Source organism: Crinia signifera, chromosome 4 (assembly GCF_055691185.1).
Source record: "Crinia signifera chromosome 4, ASM5569118v1, whole genome shotgun sequence".
Classification (NCBI taxonomy): Eukaryota; Metazoa; Chordata; class Amphibia; order Anura; family Myobatrachidae; genus Crinia; species Crinia signifera.
Genome location: NC_139220.1, coordinates 215,791,953 through 215,809,385, shown reverse-complemented (window position 1 = coordinate 215,809,385; position 17,433 = coordinate 215,791,953). Strand labels below are relative to the sequence as shown.

General features: G+C 42.3%; 1 protein-coding gene across 3 annotated transcripts in view; it reads right to left on the bottom strand.

Moving 5' to 3' along the window:
• The window catches only part of OTUD7A (OTU deubiquitinase 7A), a 260,840-nt gene that overhangs the window by 26,127 nt on the left and 217,280 nt on the right, over window positions 1-17,433 (bottom strand). For all 3 annotated transcript variants that reach the window (XR_014473489.1, XM_083183759.1, XM_083183758.1), the window contains exons 12-13: window positions 7,295-7,409; window positions 5,181-5,265 (exon numbers count right to left, since the gene is read on the bottom strand). Coding sequence is in view for 2 of the 3 variants with exons in the window: in XM_083183759.1 (XP_083039885.1) it covers window positions 5,181-5,265; window positions 7,295-7,409 (200 nt within the window). In the remaining variant the exon portion in view is untranslated. The remainder of the gene's footprint in view (window positions 1-5,180; window positions 5,266-7,294; window positions 7,410-17,433) is intronic.

Sequence of the window (17,433 nt, the reverse complement as noted above, 5' to 3'; positions counted from 1 at the left end):
AATCCAAAAATCACTCCTTCCCTTCTGAGTCCTGCCATGCACCCAACTGGTATTTTTTGGTCACATGTGAGGCATTGCCGTACTCGGGAGAAATTGGGGCACAGATTTTGGGGTGCTTTTTCTCCTTCATACCTTCTGAAAATGAAAAATTTTGAGCCAGAACTGCATTTTTGTGTAAAAAAATGTAATTTTTCATTTTCACTGCCCAGTTGTATCAAAATTGGTGAAACCCCTGGGGGTTTGAAATGTACACTATACCCCTAGATGAATTCCCTGAGGGGTGTAGTTTGCAAAATGGGGTCACTTGTGGGGGGGTTCCACTGTATTGGTGCTTGGGGGGTCTTGCTAATGCGACATAGCACCCACCAAAATTCCACCAGAATCTGAGCTGCAAAATCCAAAAATCACTCCTTCCCTTCTGAGTCCTGCCATGCACCCAACTGGTATTTTTTGGTCACATGTGAGGCATTGCCGTACTCTGGAGAAATTGGGGCACAGATTTTGGGGTGCTTTTTCTCCTTCATACCTTCTGAAAATGAAAAATTTTGAGCCAGAACTGCATTTTTGTGTAAAAAAATGTAATTTTTCATTTTCACTGCCCAGTTGTATCAAAATTGGTGAAACCCCTGGGGGTTTGAAATGTACACTATACCCCTAGATGAATTCCCTGAGGGGTGTAGTTTGCAAAATGGGGTCACTTGTGGGGGGGTTCCACTGTATTGGTGCTTGGGGGGGTCTTGCTAATGCGACATAGCACCCACCAAAATTCCACCAGAATCTGAGCTGCAAAATCCAAAAATCACTCCTTCCCTTCTGAGTCCTGCCATGCACCCAACTGGTATTTTTTGGTCACATGTGAGGCATTGCCGTACTCGGGAGAAATTGGGGCACAGATTTTGGGGTGCTTTTTCTCCTTCATACCTTCTGAAAATGAAAAATTTTGAGCCAGAACTGCATTTTTGTGTAAAAAAATGTAATTTTTCATTTTCACTGCCCAGTTGTATCAAAATTGGTGAAACCCCTGGGGGTTTGAAATGTACACTATACCCCTAGATGAATTCCCTGAGGGGTGTACTTTGCAAAATGGGGTGACTTGTGGGGGGGTTCCACTGTATTGGTGCAACATAGCACCCACCATTCATTCCACCAAAATCTGTGCTGCAAAATCCAAAAATCACTCCTTCCCTTCTGAGTCCTGCCATGCACCCAACTGGTATTTTTTGGTCACATGTGAGGCATTGCCGTACTCGGGAGAAATTGGGGCACAGATTTTGGGGTGCTTTTTCTCCTTCATACCTTCTGAAAATGAAAAATTTTGAGCCAGAACTGCATTTTTGTGTAAAAAAATGTAATTTTTCATTTTCACTGCCCAGTTGTATCAAAATTGGCTAAACCCCTGGGGGTTTGAAATGTACACTATACCCCTAGATGAATTCCCTGAGGGGTGTAGTTTGCAAAATGGGGTCACTTGTGGGGGGGTTCCACTGTATTGGTGCTTGGGGGTCTTGCTAATGCGACATAGCACCCACCAAAATTCCACCAGAATCTGAGCTGCAAAATCCAAAAATCACTCCTTCCCTTCTGAGTCCTGCCATGCACCCAACTGGTATTTTTTGGTCACATGTGAGGCATTGCCGTACTCGGGAGAAATTGGGGCACATATTTTGGGGTGCTTTTTCTCCTTCATACCTTCTGAAAATGAAAAATTTTGAGCCAGAACTGCATTTTTGTGTAAAAAAATGTAATTTTTCATTTTCACTGCCCACTTGTATCAAAATTGGTGAAACCCCTGGGGGTTTGAAATGTACACTATACCCCTAGATGAATTCCCTGAGGGGTGCACTTTGCAAAATGGGGTGACTTGTGGGGGGGTTCCACTGTATTGGTGCAACATAGCACCCACCATTCATTCCACCAAAATCTGTGCTGCAAAATCCAAAAATCACTCCTTCCCTTCTGAGTCCTGCCATGCACCCAACTGGTATTTTTTGGTCACATGTGAGGCATTGCCGTACTCGGGAGAAATTGGGGCACAGATTTTGGGGTGCTTTTTCTCCATCATACCTTCTGAAAATGAAAAATTTTGAGCCAGAACTGCATTTTTGTGTAAAAAAATGTAATTTTTCATTTTCACTGCCCAGTTGTATCAAAATTGGTGAAACCCCTGGGGGTTTGAAATGTACACTATACCCCTAGATGAATTCCCTGAGGGGTGTAGTTTGCAAAATGGGGTCACTTGTGGGGGGGTTCCACTGTATTGGTGCTTGGGGGGTCTTGCTAATGCGACATAGCACCCACCAAAATTCCACCAGAATCTGAGCTGCAAAATCCAAAAATCACTCCTTCCCTTCTGAGTCCTGCCATGCACCCAAATGGTATTTTTTGGTCACATGTGAGGCATTGCCGTACTCGGGAGAAATTGGGGCACAGATTTTGGGGTGCTTTGTCTCCTTCATACCTTCTGAAAATGAAAAATTTTGAGCCAGAACTGCATTTTTGTGTAAAAAATGTAATTTTTCATTTTCACTGCCCAGTTGTACCACAATTGGTGAAACCCCTGGGGGTTTGAAATGTACACTATACCCCTAGATGAATTCCCTGAGGGGTGTAGTTTGCAAAATGGGGTCACTTGTGGGGGGGTTCCTAACTTTTAGCATCTTATGGTGCCTAGAAACCTACATGGTGCCTAAAAAATAATCTCATAAAAAGGAGGCTCCAAAATCAAGTAGGTGCTCCTTCTATTATGAAGCCTGTGGTTTGGTCAACGTGCACACTAGGGCCACATATAGGATATTTATGAAAACAAAAGAATTGGGGGAATCAATTTTTAGTCACATTTCTCTAGTAAAATGTACTGTGTTCCTTAGAAAAATGTATTAAAATTGCAAATCTGCAAAAAAAATGAAATTTTGAAATTTCACCTACACTTTGTTTTAATTCCTGTGAAACACCTAAAGGGTTAACAAACTTCCAAAATGCTGTTTTGAATACTGTGAGGGGTGCAGTTTTTGAAATGGTATCATTTATGGGGGTGTCTCACATACAAGTCCCTCAAAGTCACATCAGAACTGAACTGGTCCCTAAAAAAATCAGTGTTTGAAATTTTCTTGAAAATTTGAGAATTTGCTATTCATATTGTAAGCCTCCTAGTGTCCAAAAAAATTAAAAGGAAGTTGAAATAATGATGTCATCATAAAGTAGACATATGGTCTATGTTAGTTATTAACTATTTTGAGTGGTATGATTATTTGTCTCACAAGCAGAAAATTTAACATTTTGCAAATTGCTAAATTTTCCATTTTTTTACGACATTTTGGTATTTTTCACAAAAAAACACAGACTGTATCGACCCAAATTTACCACTAATTTGAAGTACAATGTGTCACGAAAAAACAATCTCAAAATCACTGGGATAAGTAAAAGCAAAAAAAAGTTATGCCCACTTAAGTGAGACATGTCAGATTTGAAAAAAAGGGCTCTGTCAGGAACGCAAAAACTGGCTCTGTCAGGAAGGGGTTAATAACAGAAAAACCATGATTTACTGAGGCTGATGCAGAGTTGGAAATATGCCAGTTTATGTAGCCAAAACAGAAAGACTTTTGCTTTTGGCACTAACAAGAATATATTGCAAATCTGTATGTGTGTAGAAAATAAAAGCATGGGAGTTTTGTTCATATTTTCATTAAAACCTTTAAGGTTTCAGCTCGTTGCCAAGGCGGCTCAATTCTCGGCATGTCCCTTCAACAGCATAGATGGCCAACACAACATTACCTTGCAGCTAAATACACTCCTCCACCTGATATAGAGGGGAACATCTATACATTATACTGGCTGGCTTGCAGGGCTGCCACTAGGAATTTTCGGCCCTGGGACTGATTTCCGGTCCGGGTCCCTCCAGGCCCCCGTTATCTCTCCCCCCCCTCCCATATCCCCCCACCTCCCTTCACTTGTCGCCTGACTCCTGCTCCCTCATCCCCTGCAGGTCCCGAAGCACAATGCATCTTCAATGCAGGATGCCGGCGGCCAATAAAAAAGCATCGGCTGGTGAGCCAATCAGAGCTCCTGTACTGGCAGCCGCTCTGATTGGTTAATGGTACATGAGCTCTAATTGGCTCAAAATCCGGTGCAGCATTTTAATTGGCCGTGGGCGTCCTGCATTAAAGAAGCCTTGCTTTGTTCAGTGCACAGAGTGCAGTGCAGAGGAGACAGCCTGGGGGGGGGTTTGCAGTGGGCAACTTGCACATCCATGCAGGTGGGGAGGCAAGGCCAGGGGATGGAAATAATAGGTGTAATGCGGTCAGACTACAACAAGGGCTTGTTTGCATAATTGTGGACAGATGCAGACCTGTATATACTGTACACCAATCAATGTTATATAAATAACAGGTCCCTGAGAGATGATTGAAATATAAACGGATGACAATCACAGGCTCCACAAGTATTTAGCCACCTCTGATTGGCACCGCTAAAGCGAACAGTGCTTTCTTCATACTATATGTTTTTTTTTTTGCTTATTTCAGAAAAAAATATTTTATACCTGGGTGGGATGATTATAGCTGCTGTAATCAGGGTGTAAACAAATGTTAAAAAAATAAGAGTGTAAGTTTCTCTGATGTACGCATGACGTAAACCTGGCGCTTATCCTACTAGTAGCCCTGCATGCGGTTCCTGTTCTCTAGAAAACACAAATGTTATTTATGCTTATTAGACTGTAATAGCTTCAAAACTCAGCATAAGGGGGATAGTCAATCTCCCGCCGCCATTCCTGACGCAGAAATGGCGACAGGGCCTTATTCAATTCTGTCTTCCTCGACAGCATTGAACAGGGGATCTCGGCAGAATGTGCCCGACTTCACAAGCAGTCAGGCATGTTCTCCCGAGAACGGCCTGGAATTGATGAGCTCCCGGCCGCAGCTCGGCGATTTTCAAGGCCACGCCCCCTTATCAGCGCTCGGTACATTGAGACCCACCTGCAAAATCTCACTCGAGCAGACCGAGACTGGTACAAGGTCATGGCTGTCGGCCCAGCCCAACAATTGTGATCCTACATTGAATACCCCCCTAAGCCTCACTGTCTGCTGTTTAACCAGTGCAGCATGACATTTGCTTTGGCAGCACTTATTTAGGTGGCATACTGTAAATGAAACTTGTATTGTTTGGTTAAGTCTGCAGGGCTTTACCCGTGTCTCAGAGGGTATGCGTATCCAGGTTACATTCATGTAGCTGTGCAGAAGGTTCAGCTTTGCCTCCAAGGACAGAATCAAACTGTAAAGGGAATAAGAGAGGGACAGCAGGAAACATTACACACATGCTCACCAATTATAGCACATTTTAACTTCGAAAGGAAATGTTTACCAAAGTAAAACATTACCTAAGTACAGTAGTCCTGTTAGTTGGAGACATACATGGTAAAGTGATTATAAACACATACATATGTGACGCCCCATTGATTTTTCTATTTATTTTGGCAGTGTCCAGTTATATCCATTATTTATTACAATGACAAAAAAATAATACCGTGTTATTGTTTTCCTTTGTTAAGAAATGCCTGTCACTCTTGTCACATAATTGTTCTTACCCCCTTTGGGATAGACATAATTGTGGATAAGCAGGTGTCACGTCCTGCATCACGGACTCAATCACTGGTTAGATAAGTAGAAGAGTGGTGCTGATTATCCCGTAAATAACCATCTGAGTATCTCCCAGTTCTTACTACAGGCACTAGCTGATTGGTAACTGCTGGGCATAGGCAGGAATATAAATGAATCTGTTTTCACCCCATGCATTGGATCTTTCCTATTTAAATTGACCTTGTGAATGCGTATCAGGCACATCAATCAGCGGCATATCTATCATTTGTGATTCTACCAAAGTTTCTGGAAAAGGAAAGGGAGTCACTAACATTACCTTAAAAATAACCCCTAGTGGCAATACGCTTATACAAAATGAATGTGAGAAGATGTGTGAGAAAAATGTAATACATGTCAAAATAATTATAGAGAATATCTTTATATGTAAACTATCTAAACATTTTTCACAATAATTAGGCACATAAAAATAAATATCAATTAATTGCGAATATAGCAATTATTTTATGACTGTTCCTTATTTTTCATTCATTCATTTACAACTTTCTGAGCTGTACTTGTCATTTCAGCTATATCTGTTTAAGGGCCTGATTCAGAGTGGGCTGTATTTTTACGAATCCTTGCAAGACTTCAACCCGTAGTGGCAGGCTGGGTCTCATCCTGCGACGTGCCTGCAAAAATTTGCAGGCACATAGCCAAAGTGTGTGCAATTCGCTACACAGGAAAGTGCTCGCACATTACTGGCTGGGCTGCCTAACTGCAAATCCAGGCGCAGGCCGGTCATGTTTTTGGTCACATTGGCTACGTGTGACACCATGCAGCCACCATGGCACTCACCATGAGAGGTCCTGACACACCGGTGTTATCAGTACCGCTCCCACAAAACACTGCATTGCTGCTGTCACTACTTAAACAGCGAGACCGCAGTATAAGTGTATGCGCATGCAGACTGGCACATGCGCAGATCTCCAGAAATTGACAATTAGCATTGTCCGGAGATCTGTGAATCAGGCTCTAAATGGAAAAAAAAGATGTCTGTATTGATTTAAATTACATCCTGTCACTTATAGTGCACTATTAAAAAAATGATATACTAGCAGATTTTATTTCCTTTTTTATATATACCTATAAGTAGAGACATCAGTATATATGCATGCATGAGCTCATATCAGGCCCAGTTGTTAGGTTAGCTTGCTATTTAGTTCATAATGCTAAATTATTGTGAATTTTTTTATATATGCTTCATATACTCTATATATAATTATATACAGTATATTTTATATACTGTATATATAATTATTTTGATGATTTTTTGTCCTGCTACACCATTATACTTAATCTACATAAACACATTTCCAGTAGCGGTTATTTTTTTGCAAACGGTTTCATGACTGCGTGGAGACATACACACACACACGCACACACTTGTGGCCAAATGTAACACCCTCCATGTGGAATGCCAGCTGAACGCAGTTTTTTTTTTAAAGGGGCAGGCATTTAAAAAGCATAGGTTTGCCCTGTAAATGATTTCCCCTTTAAAATAACCTCTCAGAGTCCGGCTGCCATCCCACACAGTCTCCTAACTGGGAGGCTATTGCATATGGCCACTGGAATCTGTAGATATATACTCATTTTAATATCAAACTTAGTTACGTTCACTTTTGTGAATTTTATTGGTCGCCAATTGTGTTCTTTACAAATGTTACCTTGCCAGCTTGATGTTATCATTATCATCCTTTCCCCACTCCCAGTCCTTCCCAGGATCAACTGCAAAGTGCAAAGGTAAAAGCTTGTGTTCGGAGTCTGTCAATGGGATAACAGCTGTGAAAAAAAAAAAACCCTATATGTTAAAAAGCAAACATGACATACTGTAATATTTACCAATGCAAATATAGAGCTCATATTACAATGGCATGTAAGGTATTTGTAACTGGCTGTAGAACCCATCAATGATGAGAAACTTGAGCACATTAATTAGCAGTTTTAGCCATAAAGACAGATGAAAAATAGTAGATGGGACACTGCACTTTACAAATGGTAGAACTTATTTTGCCATTTATTCAACAACATTCAAATTTCAATTTGCATATCAAAATTAAGAAGAAAAGGTATAAATAATAAATAGTCATTAGTAATTTTAGCTACTAGAGACAGTGACTTTAAATTCTGCACAATATAAATGAATGAAATCAGGAATCTCACTTATTTGGCTAAATCCTAAATTTTAATTGAACTGGAAGCTTACTGAAAACCCTTAGGATTTTGCCTAATCCTAAACTTTATCCTGAATTCAGCATCATTAATTAATGGATTGTGACTTCAGTTTCAAAATGTGTGCTTTTGCTGCAATAATATATTCATGTCACAAGATGGCAGCAGAGGACAGGTCATCCCTGAGAGTTTGTTATTTCTGCCTATAACAAACACATCACTACAGGGATCACTGTGCTGACGATCACTTTGTGCTTGCTGACTCAAGAGGGAAATACAAACTCTCCTTGCCATGTCCCAGGTGTACTGATGAATGCTGTAATCTTCCACTGCTCAATTAGAAACAGACAATATTATGGGCTTCCCTGTGCAATCTATATAAATAAAAATGTAAATGTTCGCTTGTTCGGCAAGGCCCCAGCGGCTCCCCCACCCTCCCTTACCCGGCTGCTGGCTGTTACTCGCCTGCTGGCTGTCAAGCATGGCTCTACCTCCTCCTCCCTGCCAAGGGGATGTAGGGGCTAGGGAGGAGGAGGCGACTGGTCCGGCCAGCACAGCATTGTGATGTCCAGACAAAAGTGAGAGCGCATCAGCAGGGGGTCGTTGCATGATGGCGGGGAACCGTGCGGGGAGACGGGGGTCGCAGTAAGAAGCCCATAGGCTTCTATGGGGTATCGCCAGCTTTTGTCATTTCACAGCTGCAAATACGCAACAAGCACATTACCGGATACTGCACACATAATTATCGCACTGGCCTTCGGGCATGGCTCCGCCTCCTCCTCCCTGCACTCGGAAGGGGATGTAGGGACTAGGGAGGAGGAGGCCACTGGTCCGACCAGGACATTATTCTGCTGCCCGGACAAAAGTGAGGGGGGGGGGGGGGGTCGGCGGGGGTTGCGGTAAGAAGCCCATAGGCTGGCGATATCCCCCCACAGCGAAAACCCGGGTTTTCTTGAATATGAAAATGCGGTACTCTTTACCTAGATGGGCGCCCGTCGTGGTGATCGCGGGTACATTTATGTCTGGCCGCGACGCGACCGACGCGATGCCCGCGATTTCCCATTGAAACCCATGTTAAACATGGAAATCGTGTCGGTCGCGTCGCGGCCGGCCATAAATGTACCCGCGATGCCCGCGACGCGATGCTCCCGATTTGCCATAGGAATCAATGTTAAAAGGCCCGATTGAACACGATTTTACTGTTAAATGCCTCAATGGACCCGATTTGGCCATAGGAATCAATGTTAAATGGGCCACAGAGCCCAAATAAGCACAATTAACCCTTAAATGTCCCCCCAAATTTGTAACGCCACCCCACGATCCACGCCAACCCAAAGCGTGGCGAGCGCAGCGAGCCCGCGAGGGGCGGCGGTACGCGTCCTCCGACCTTTTCATGCCCTACTATCCACTAGGGTGTGGAGTGAGAATAGAATAGTGTGGCGAGCGCAGCGAGCCACCGAGCCCGAAGCGTGGCGAGCGCAGCGAGCCCCGCGAGGGGACGCGGATACCTTCACAGTTATACGCGTCCCCTCGCGGGCTTCACAGGTGTCCGTGGCGACGCGGACACCTGTGAAGCCCGCGAGGGGACGCGTCTACCTGTGAAGGTATCCGCGTCCCCTCGCGGGGCTCGCTGCGCTCGCCACGCTTCGGGCTCGGTGGCTCGCTGCGCTCGCCACACTATTCTATTCTCACTCCACGCCCTAGTGGATAGTAGGGCATGAAAAGGTCGGAGGACGCGTACCGCCGCCCCTCGCGGGCTCGCTGCGCTCGCCACGCTTCGGGTTGGCGTGGATCGTGGGGTGGCGTTAAAAATGTGGGGGGACATTTAAGGGTTAATTGTGCCTATTTGGGCTCTGTAGCCCATTTAACATTGATTCCTATGGCCAAATCGCGGGCATTGAGCCATTTTACATGAAAATCGCGCTCAATCAGCCTTTTTAACATTGTTCCCTATGGGAAAATCGCGGTCATCGCGGGTAGCAGATTTTTATGTACCCGCGATTTACCCGCGATGACCGCGATTTTTACCCCCGACGCCCGCGATTTCAATCGCGGGCGCCCATCTAGGTAAAGAGTACCGAAAATGCGGTAAAAACCCTGGTAATGGGGTTTTCAACACATTTTCTGTTTAGCGCATTCCGCTCATGGATAATTATATGCTGCATGTTCTAGAGTCTGCAAACCAGACAATCTCTATATCTGCACAGACAATGGAACAACAAAAAATATTGTATTCCCACAAACATTGTAAAATTAAACATATTACAAGCGTGTGCTTTCTCTTTTCGTTCTTTTCCATTTAACCAGACTGAGCCACAGCAACACGTGGCCGGGTACAGCTACTGCTAACAAAAACCCACACTATTACTTTAGCTTCAAAATCATCAAATAATTCTAAGACATAGTAAAGCCATTACATAAGCAATGATACAGACGAGGCAGGTCCCATCTTGGCAGGGGATGGTGATGGCGACGCCAGCCGCCATCCCCCGCCAGTGCCATCTGCATAGCGGGAAGGGGACGCGCGCACACGAGAGGCGCGCTCGTCCCCTTCTGATGGCGCTTCCAGCCGCTACCCCGGGTCACCGCCGGCTTGTCGGCGGTAACCCGGGGTCCCCGCCGCCTGCCCGCACCCCCCCTAACCCTGTCCGTCTCCCTTAGGCGGAGACGGACAGGGTTCTCGTCGCCCCGCCGATGGAGATTGAGACGTGCATGCGCGTGAGACGCACGCGCGTCTCGGTCAGATGGTGAGGCAGGCTGCTGGCGGATCGCCAACGCTGACAATCGCCAGCAAGGAAGAGGCCTGCCCCATCTGTACATCCTTGTCTTAAATCATAAGTTACATCTCTATGGTCTATAGGTGCAGCACCTCGTATCAAAACAACATTATATAGCACTAAAGAAATCTGCTAATTATCCAGCCCGGGTTGTAGGTCTCTATATGGCCTACAACTGTTGCTGAACTACTGTTTATAATGATGTGGTGCCATTGGTCATCTCTATTCAAGATAAAAAGCTGAAATCTTCATTCAAATCATTCAAAGAAGGGCTACAATTCTATCCTTAAAATAACTCATTATTTCAATGTCGTGGCACACCTACAATATTTAGTACCAGATAAGTGGCAACATCCCAACCCAGGGAGCAGAGTTACTTCCACTCCACTGTTATGTACAGTAGCTGGTCATTCAGATGTTAAAGGGTGAGAGGCTACCTAAGCATGTTGACAAGCAGGACATTGATTCTGATATTTTCTATTAATGACCAACCATGAGGATCGGCTCGTGTGTTGTGTCTGTTAAAGTCCCAGGATCTTGTTCAGAATAGTAAGCAATTTGTACGTAAAATGTCCCTGGGGGCAACAACTATTAGTAGGTTAGCAGCGGGGTCATCTGCCACAGGGACCCAGGCGCTGACTTTTCCATCCACCGCAAGGACCCCGCCGCTGACTTCACATCCGCCGCAGGGACCCCTGCCCGCAGCCTGCCCCGCCCCTGTCACCCCGTGGATAATCCACCACTGTGGGGAGATCATTAAGAGTATGATGTTCTGATTTATGAGAATGTTATTGTGGAAGTCATGTTACTTATAAATACCTATATGATATCCAGGCCAATGTGGAGTGTGAGTGCAGCTGAAGCTACTTCATCAAGAGCTATTTCTAGGGTCATCTTAAGAAGGGAACAAGCACCAGAAGGAAACCCATGTAAACTCAGCGATAATATTCAAACTCCACACAGATAGGATGCTGGTTAGAGTCAAGTTCATGATGCCAGCAGCTTGAGGCAGCAATGATTAACACACATACTTTATGTCTGGATAGTAGGAACATGAAAGTAAAGGATTAGTACAGAAAGGGCAGGTTTGCATAACTGCTATATACTTAGTGATCGTTAGTGAATGAATGTGAGGAAGGCTGGTATAGATAGATATTTTACAGGCTAAACAGATGGAGAGTGGGTTGCCTAGCCATAGTACCCTAGTACTAGTATTGTAGCTATGCCTAGGGCCATAACTACAGTATGTTGGTGGAGAAAGCAATCCTCAAGCAGCATATTTGTCTTGTGGGAGCAACTGTCCATATCAATCTTTGATCCCCTTTGTATGCGCCACAGCCACCTGCTGGTTCATTACAACAGCTACCACATAAGTTCCCTGCGACTGAACTGTACTGCAGAGACCAGAGCGGCAGAACAGGAGGCTGTGAGTGGAGAAGAACAGGAGAGTCATTCATTATTTTATTATATTTCTTTATTTTTTTCTAATTTCTGTTCCTATTTTTTTTTTATTTTCTTCCCACTTATTTCTAAGATCAGATTTCTAGGTTCATACTGATTTATTAACAACTTATTTTCGAGCTTTCTTTTTACTTTATTAAGCTGCTAGGTATTGCCTGCATTCTGTGGCCACTCCAGATCCTCACAAAGACACTAGGACTGATTCAGACCTGATTGCAAATTCACACAGCAGGTGATTAGCGATACACTACGCATGCGTACGGTCCGCTTGTGTGAGGCCATCCTGCGACGAAGGTGACTGACAGTTAGTAGGCATCTGGGGGTGTAAACCGGCCATTTAGTTGCAGTGCTAAGGAAAATGCTGAGAGTATCTGGGAAAATGCTAGGCGTGGGGATGGTGTGCGATGCCAGCTTCAGTGCGGATATGGCTGTTTCCATCGCACCGCTGTATAAGTCCAGGGCTTATGCGGCGCCTGCGATGACTGTTACAATGGGTTTTGGACATATTCACACGGTTGCTGTACACATCCATTCATATAAATATCACATTAATTTGCTTTATGTGTGGTATTCACTCTAGCGGGGCTGTGGCTTGACTGAACACTGGGAGCTGCAAATTTGTGGGCCTTGCGATCAGGTCTGAATTGGAACCACTACCCTTTGAATATGGTGCACCATCCTTGTTTCCAATATGAAAGTGTATGTGTCTAGTACTGGGCACCAAAATGTCTTGATATAGCACTGACCATGCATATTCATGGCCCTCACCGGCCCACTGGCATCAGGGGTAATAGAGGTCACTTATGGGTAAAGCCTAGAACACATGTTGCTTTCTGCTTTTAAAACTAAGGAAATAAAACCATGCAAATTTGGAAAATCATAATGGGATACAGTGAATATTGTAACTCAATTCAACAAATTGTATTTTAACACTATCATGTTCAGGCTGTCCAGCTTAGAGGGAGGGTGCAATGAATTTTCCACTACTGGAAATACATGTCACTGCTAAGTATTGTTAGTAGAGTATGTAGTAGAGTAATCTGGATCTTTGAAAACCTTAGTAAAAAATAAATCCCAAACATTATGTGATTGGTAATGCGGTAATTCCACGGAACAACCAACAAAGCCAACAGATCATTGTGTATGATCTTGATATAAGAAAAGTTGCCCAAACATCTCTGGTGAAAAGAGGTCAGATAATCACTGCATCGCTTTTATCTCCTTACCATTTTCGACACATTTCATACCTAATTGTAAACAAAGACTACTTCTCGGGAGCCTTCAAAAGCTTGTCGCCAACAAATCTCAGCACATCTTTAATCTTTTGCATAGACAAAAAAACAAAATAATAAAGAGCAAGGTCTGTGATTATTGTCATCATGGCGGCAAATCTGTCTTCCTACAATAAACCCTTTAAATGCCAAGTGAATTTGTCAAAATAGGTGTAAAAAATTGGCAAGTAAACATTTTTATTCATTATAATGACTGGTTATATTTACCTTATATAGGAAATATAATCTTTTTTTTTTTTTACACAACATTTGTTATTTGAATTTATATAACAAATGTAGGCAACGCTGACATATTTGAGATGTTGGCAATCAAACGGTTAACTGGTGACTAAAAAAATCAATGCATTATAGATTATATAAGTCAATGTGAGTAGAACCAGAAATTAATCTTTGGAGGAAAAGCACAATCCTCAATAAATCTGAGGATCATGCAATGTTAATGTCAATTTTATTTAATCATATATATATATATATATATATATATATATATATATATATATATATATATATATATATATATATATTATAGTAACGCTTCCCACTAAATAAAATATGGGTGCACATACTGTATTTCTGAGGGCTGAAGTATTTTCGGGAAGAATAATCATAAAGAAATATTAAACCCTGTGTATTTTCATAAACAGAAAAAAATACGGTAATACCTGTAGAGAGAGATCCAAGCAGCTGAAACATCCCACATTTCATTAGGAAAGAAATCTGCCATTTCAGATACCAACATTATGGGCTACAGTATACAGTGTAAATAGGTTTATGTTACAGCAGGAAAATATAAGATAGTCTCACTTGTGCTGTCTGAGTTACCAACAGTACTGGGTCTTTTGATGTTCCTCAAACTGGGTGTATTTTCCGTGTTGATATATATGAAAAAAGAATGGTGTGATACCTAGAGGTATAATGAATCCCCGTGGGCACAGAATTCTCAATATGTGTGTGGGGCCGTCACCTCCCAAACTTCCCAGTTCTGCATCTGGTACAGGCACACCCCACTTGTGGTACTGAATAAACAGATGTTAACACGTATGCTTACGTTTACTTTACACATAAAGGTATCTTTTTATCCTCTCTATACTTTATACAAATGATGGAAGAAATGGATAATTATCCAGACAAATTAAATTCATAAAAATTGGTGGCAAACAAACTGATTATGAAGGTTCAGGCAGGACACTGTAGATGGAACCCGGGTAATGTAATGGGGTCCATTGTGAGCATCTGTATATTCAGTACCATGAGTGTGATGTCCGACACTTGGGAGGTGACGGACCCACACACATATTGAGAATTCCTCTAGGTATCAAACTATTGTATATCTCCTTTTTTTTATATTTCAACATGGAGAATGCACCACCAATTTGAGGAACATCCAAAGTTCCTGTACTGTTGGAAACTCGAATAGCACAAATTAGACTGTACCTTGTATTTTGCTATTGGAAATGAGTTTAAAGCTTTGTCTGCTACAGAGGATGGAGAGTCACCATTTATATGCAGCATAAAGGATCAGTGAGTAGTGCTAGTAGGTATTTGAAGCAAGTACAGGCCGGTTTACAGTGTTTATCACCATAGAGTCTAGACCATGTGCAAGTTACTGGAAGTGGGAGAGTTCTAATTACAAGTACTGAACTAGTTCCTGGCCCAGGGAAAGCAAATCAATGATTAACACTCATTTTATTGCCAATTATTACAGCAATTGTGGTTAACTTTGTGGCTTTGTGACATAGGCTAATCACTTATATGTAAAGGTGGGAATATCTTAAAATGGTTGTGCAGTGAACACCTAGAACATTCATGTGTCTTATCTTCTACAGGGCTGGTCAAACTGATCATCGAGATCTACCAACAGTCCACATTTTCCAGACCACCTAGCTGGTACACAGATGTAGTTAAACATGTAATGCATTCCTTCCTTAATAAAACATTGCACAGATCCACAGGTGGCCTTTAATACATGAACTGTTGGTAGATCTCGAAGGCCGGTTTGACCAGCTATGTTCTAGAATGTTCTGGTAGATTACTTTATGTATGCATTATAGCTTTTTTTCCTTTTGTGCTGTGTAATTAGAAGTATTGTGCTAGCTCCAGGCTATGATACTTTGCTTGTTCCACTGTGGTAAGTGGTGGAAGTTAACGTATAGATGTGATGCTTTTTACACCCCGCCCAATATGCTTTCAGCTATCATCATCACGAACAATTACTTCTGCATCATACTGTACTTACTAGGTGCTAGGAACCATATTAAAGGCTAATATAAATTCATATGTATTTGAAGTAATTTGTAGTGGTGTTTTTTGGATGATCAGTTTGTCTTATAGTGATTATTATATGGATCTGCATAGAAAAACCAAAAAGTTACACATATGTTTGACAAAGCTTAAAGTGTTTTAAAGTTGTTCCTTTTATAGGGCCTAACTGAACGACTAAGCCAACGACATTACATTATTTTTGTTTACAGTAAATATGCCATCATTTGGGGCTCTGAACTGACGAAATCAGGAACAAAGGCATCTGGGAATCTTTTGATGATGGTGGAACACGAAGACATGTGACAGCTGATAACTTATTTACAGGTTCTACAAAACCAAGACGTTTTCATCAAAGCACTTCAAATGGTGTTCTCGAAAGATAAAAAAAATAAATCACCGAAACATTATACAGATTTTCATACTATGACATTCATTCTCAAAACTTAAAAGAACCTGACTGCTTTCTATGAATTCATTATTTGCCAAATTTGCTTGCGAATAAACATAAAACCCCAAGCATTGCTGCAAGGCGCCGGTGTGAAGACAACACTTTCAAAGCACTGCATGAAAGCGCTCTGAAATGAAGATGGCTTTTCACACCTCCTAATACACAGATATATTTTAGACATTTTATTTTGTAAGAGAATGTGGCGTTCTAGTTCTAAAGCAATTCACAAAATATGGCGAATTTAAAATGGCAATTCAACCTAAAAAAAAAAACTACATACAAAAAAGACCTCAAAATATGAATAGGTAAATGAGATGTTTTTACTCCCCTATTTTATTTTTCACGGAGTCTTCCCGTTCTTCTCCACTCCACATTAAGATATGAAACGACAAGAAAGGGAGAAAAGGAGGGCAGAGACCCTCGTGTAATACTGCTTCAACACCGTGAAGATACAGAAATATTCCCAGGTTACACACAAATTATGGTATATAGGGAATTTTTTTGCATGGGTGTCCCCCTCTACAAAACAGTCACAAGATAAAAATCTTAAACTTGCATATCCCCAGATCTCTGGTATAACAGGAACAGTATTGTAATTCAATTATCTGACGGGGAGGAAACCCCTCACCAGGGTACTCACACTTCAGAAGATGTTCAATGGCATGGAATATAAGGTGTTTCTCCTTAGATATTCTCCCTCCTACTCCAACTCAAGTAAATGGAAAAAAAATGATGCGATGAGGATACTTTTTATGATAAAACAAGTATCCTTTATTTTAATATAATAAATTCTTAAAAAACAGTAGAAAAAGACCACAATGGAGCCACTTAGCTTATAGGGACCGGTTAGGGCTGAGCACAATGATGTTTAGCTGTAGTGAACAAGGTAATGGGGCCCCGTTTTCTTGTCCACTATTGTGTCCCAAGCCTTTCCTGTCCTTTCAGCCGTTGATCTCCACGGGTAAAAATGCAAAGAGAGCCCCCACCGACGCGTTTCGATCCTGAATGGATCTTTCTCAGGGATAAATTAAGGATCAAAACGCGTCGGTGGAGACGGCTGAAAGGCCGGGAAAGGCTTGGGACACAATACTGGACAAGAAAACGGGGCCCCATTACCTTGTTCACTACAGCTAAACATCATTGTGCTCAGCCCTAACCGGTCCCTATAAGCTAAGTGGCTCCATTGTGGTCTTTTTCTACTGTTTTTTAAGAATTTATTATATTAAAATAAAGGATACTTGTTTTATAATAAAAAGTATCCTCATCGCATCATTTTTTTTCCCCATTTACTTGAGTTGAAGTAGGAGGGAGAATATCTAAGGAGAAACACCCTATATTCCATGCCATTGAACATCTTCTGAAGTGTGAGTACCCTGGTGAGGGGTTTCCTCCCC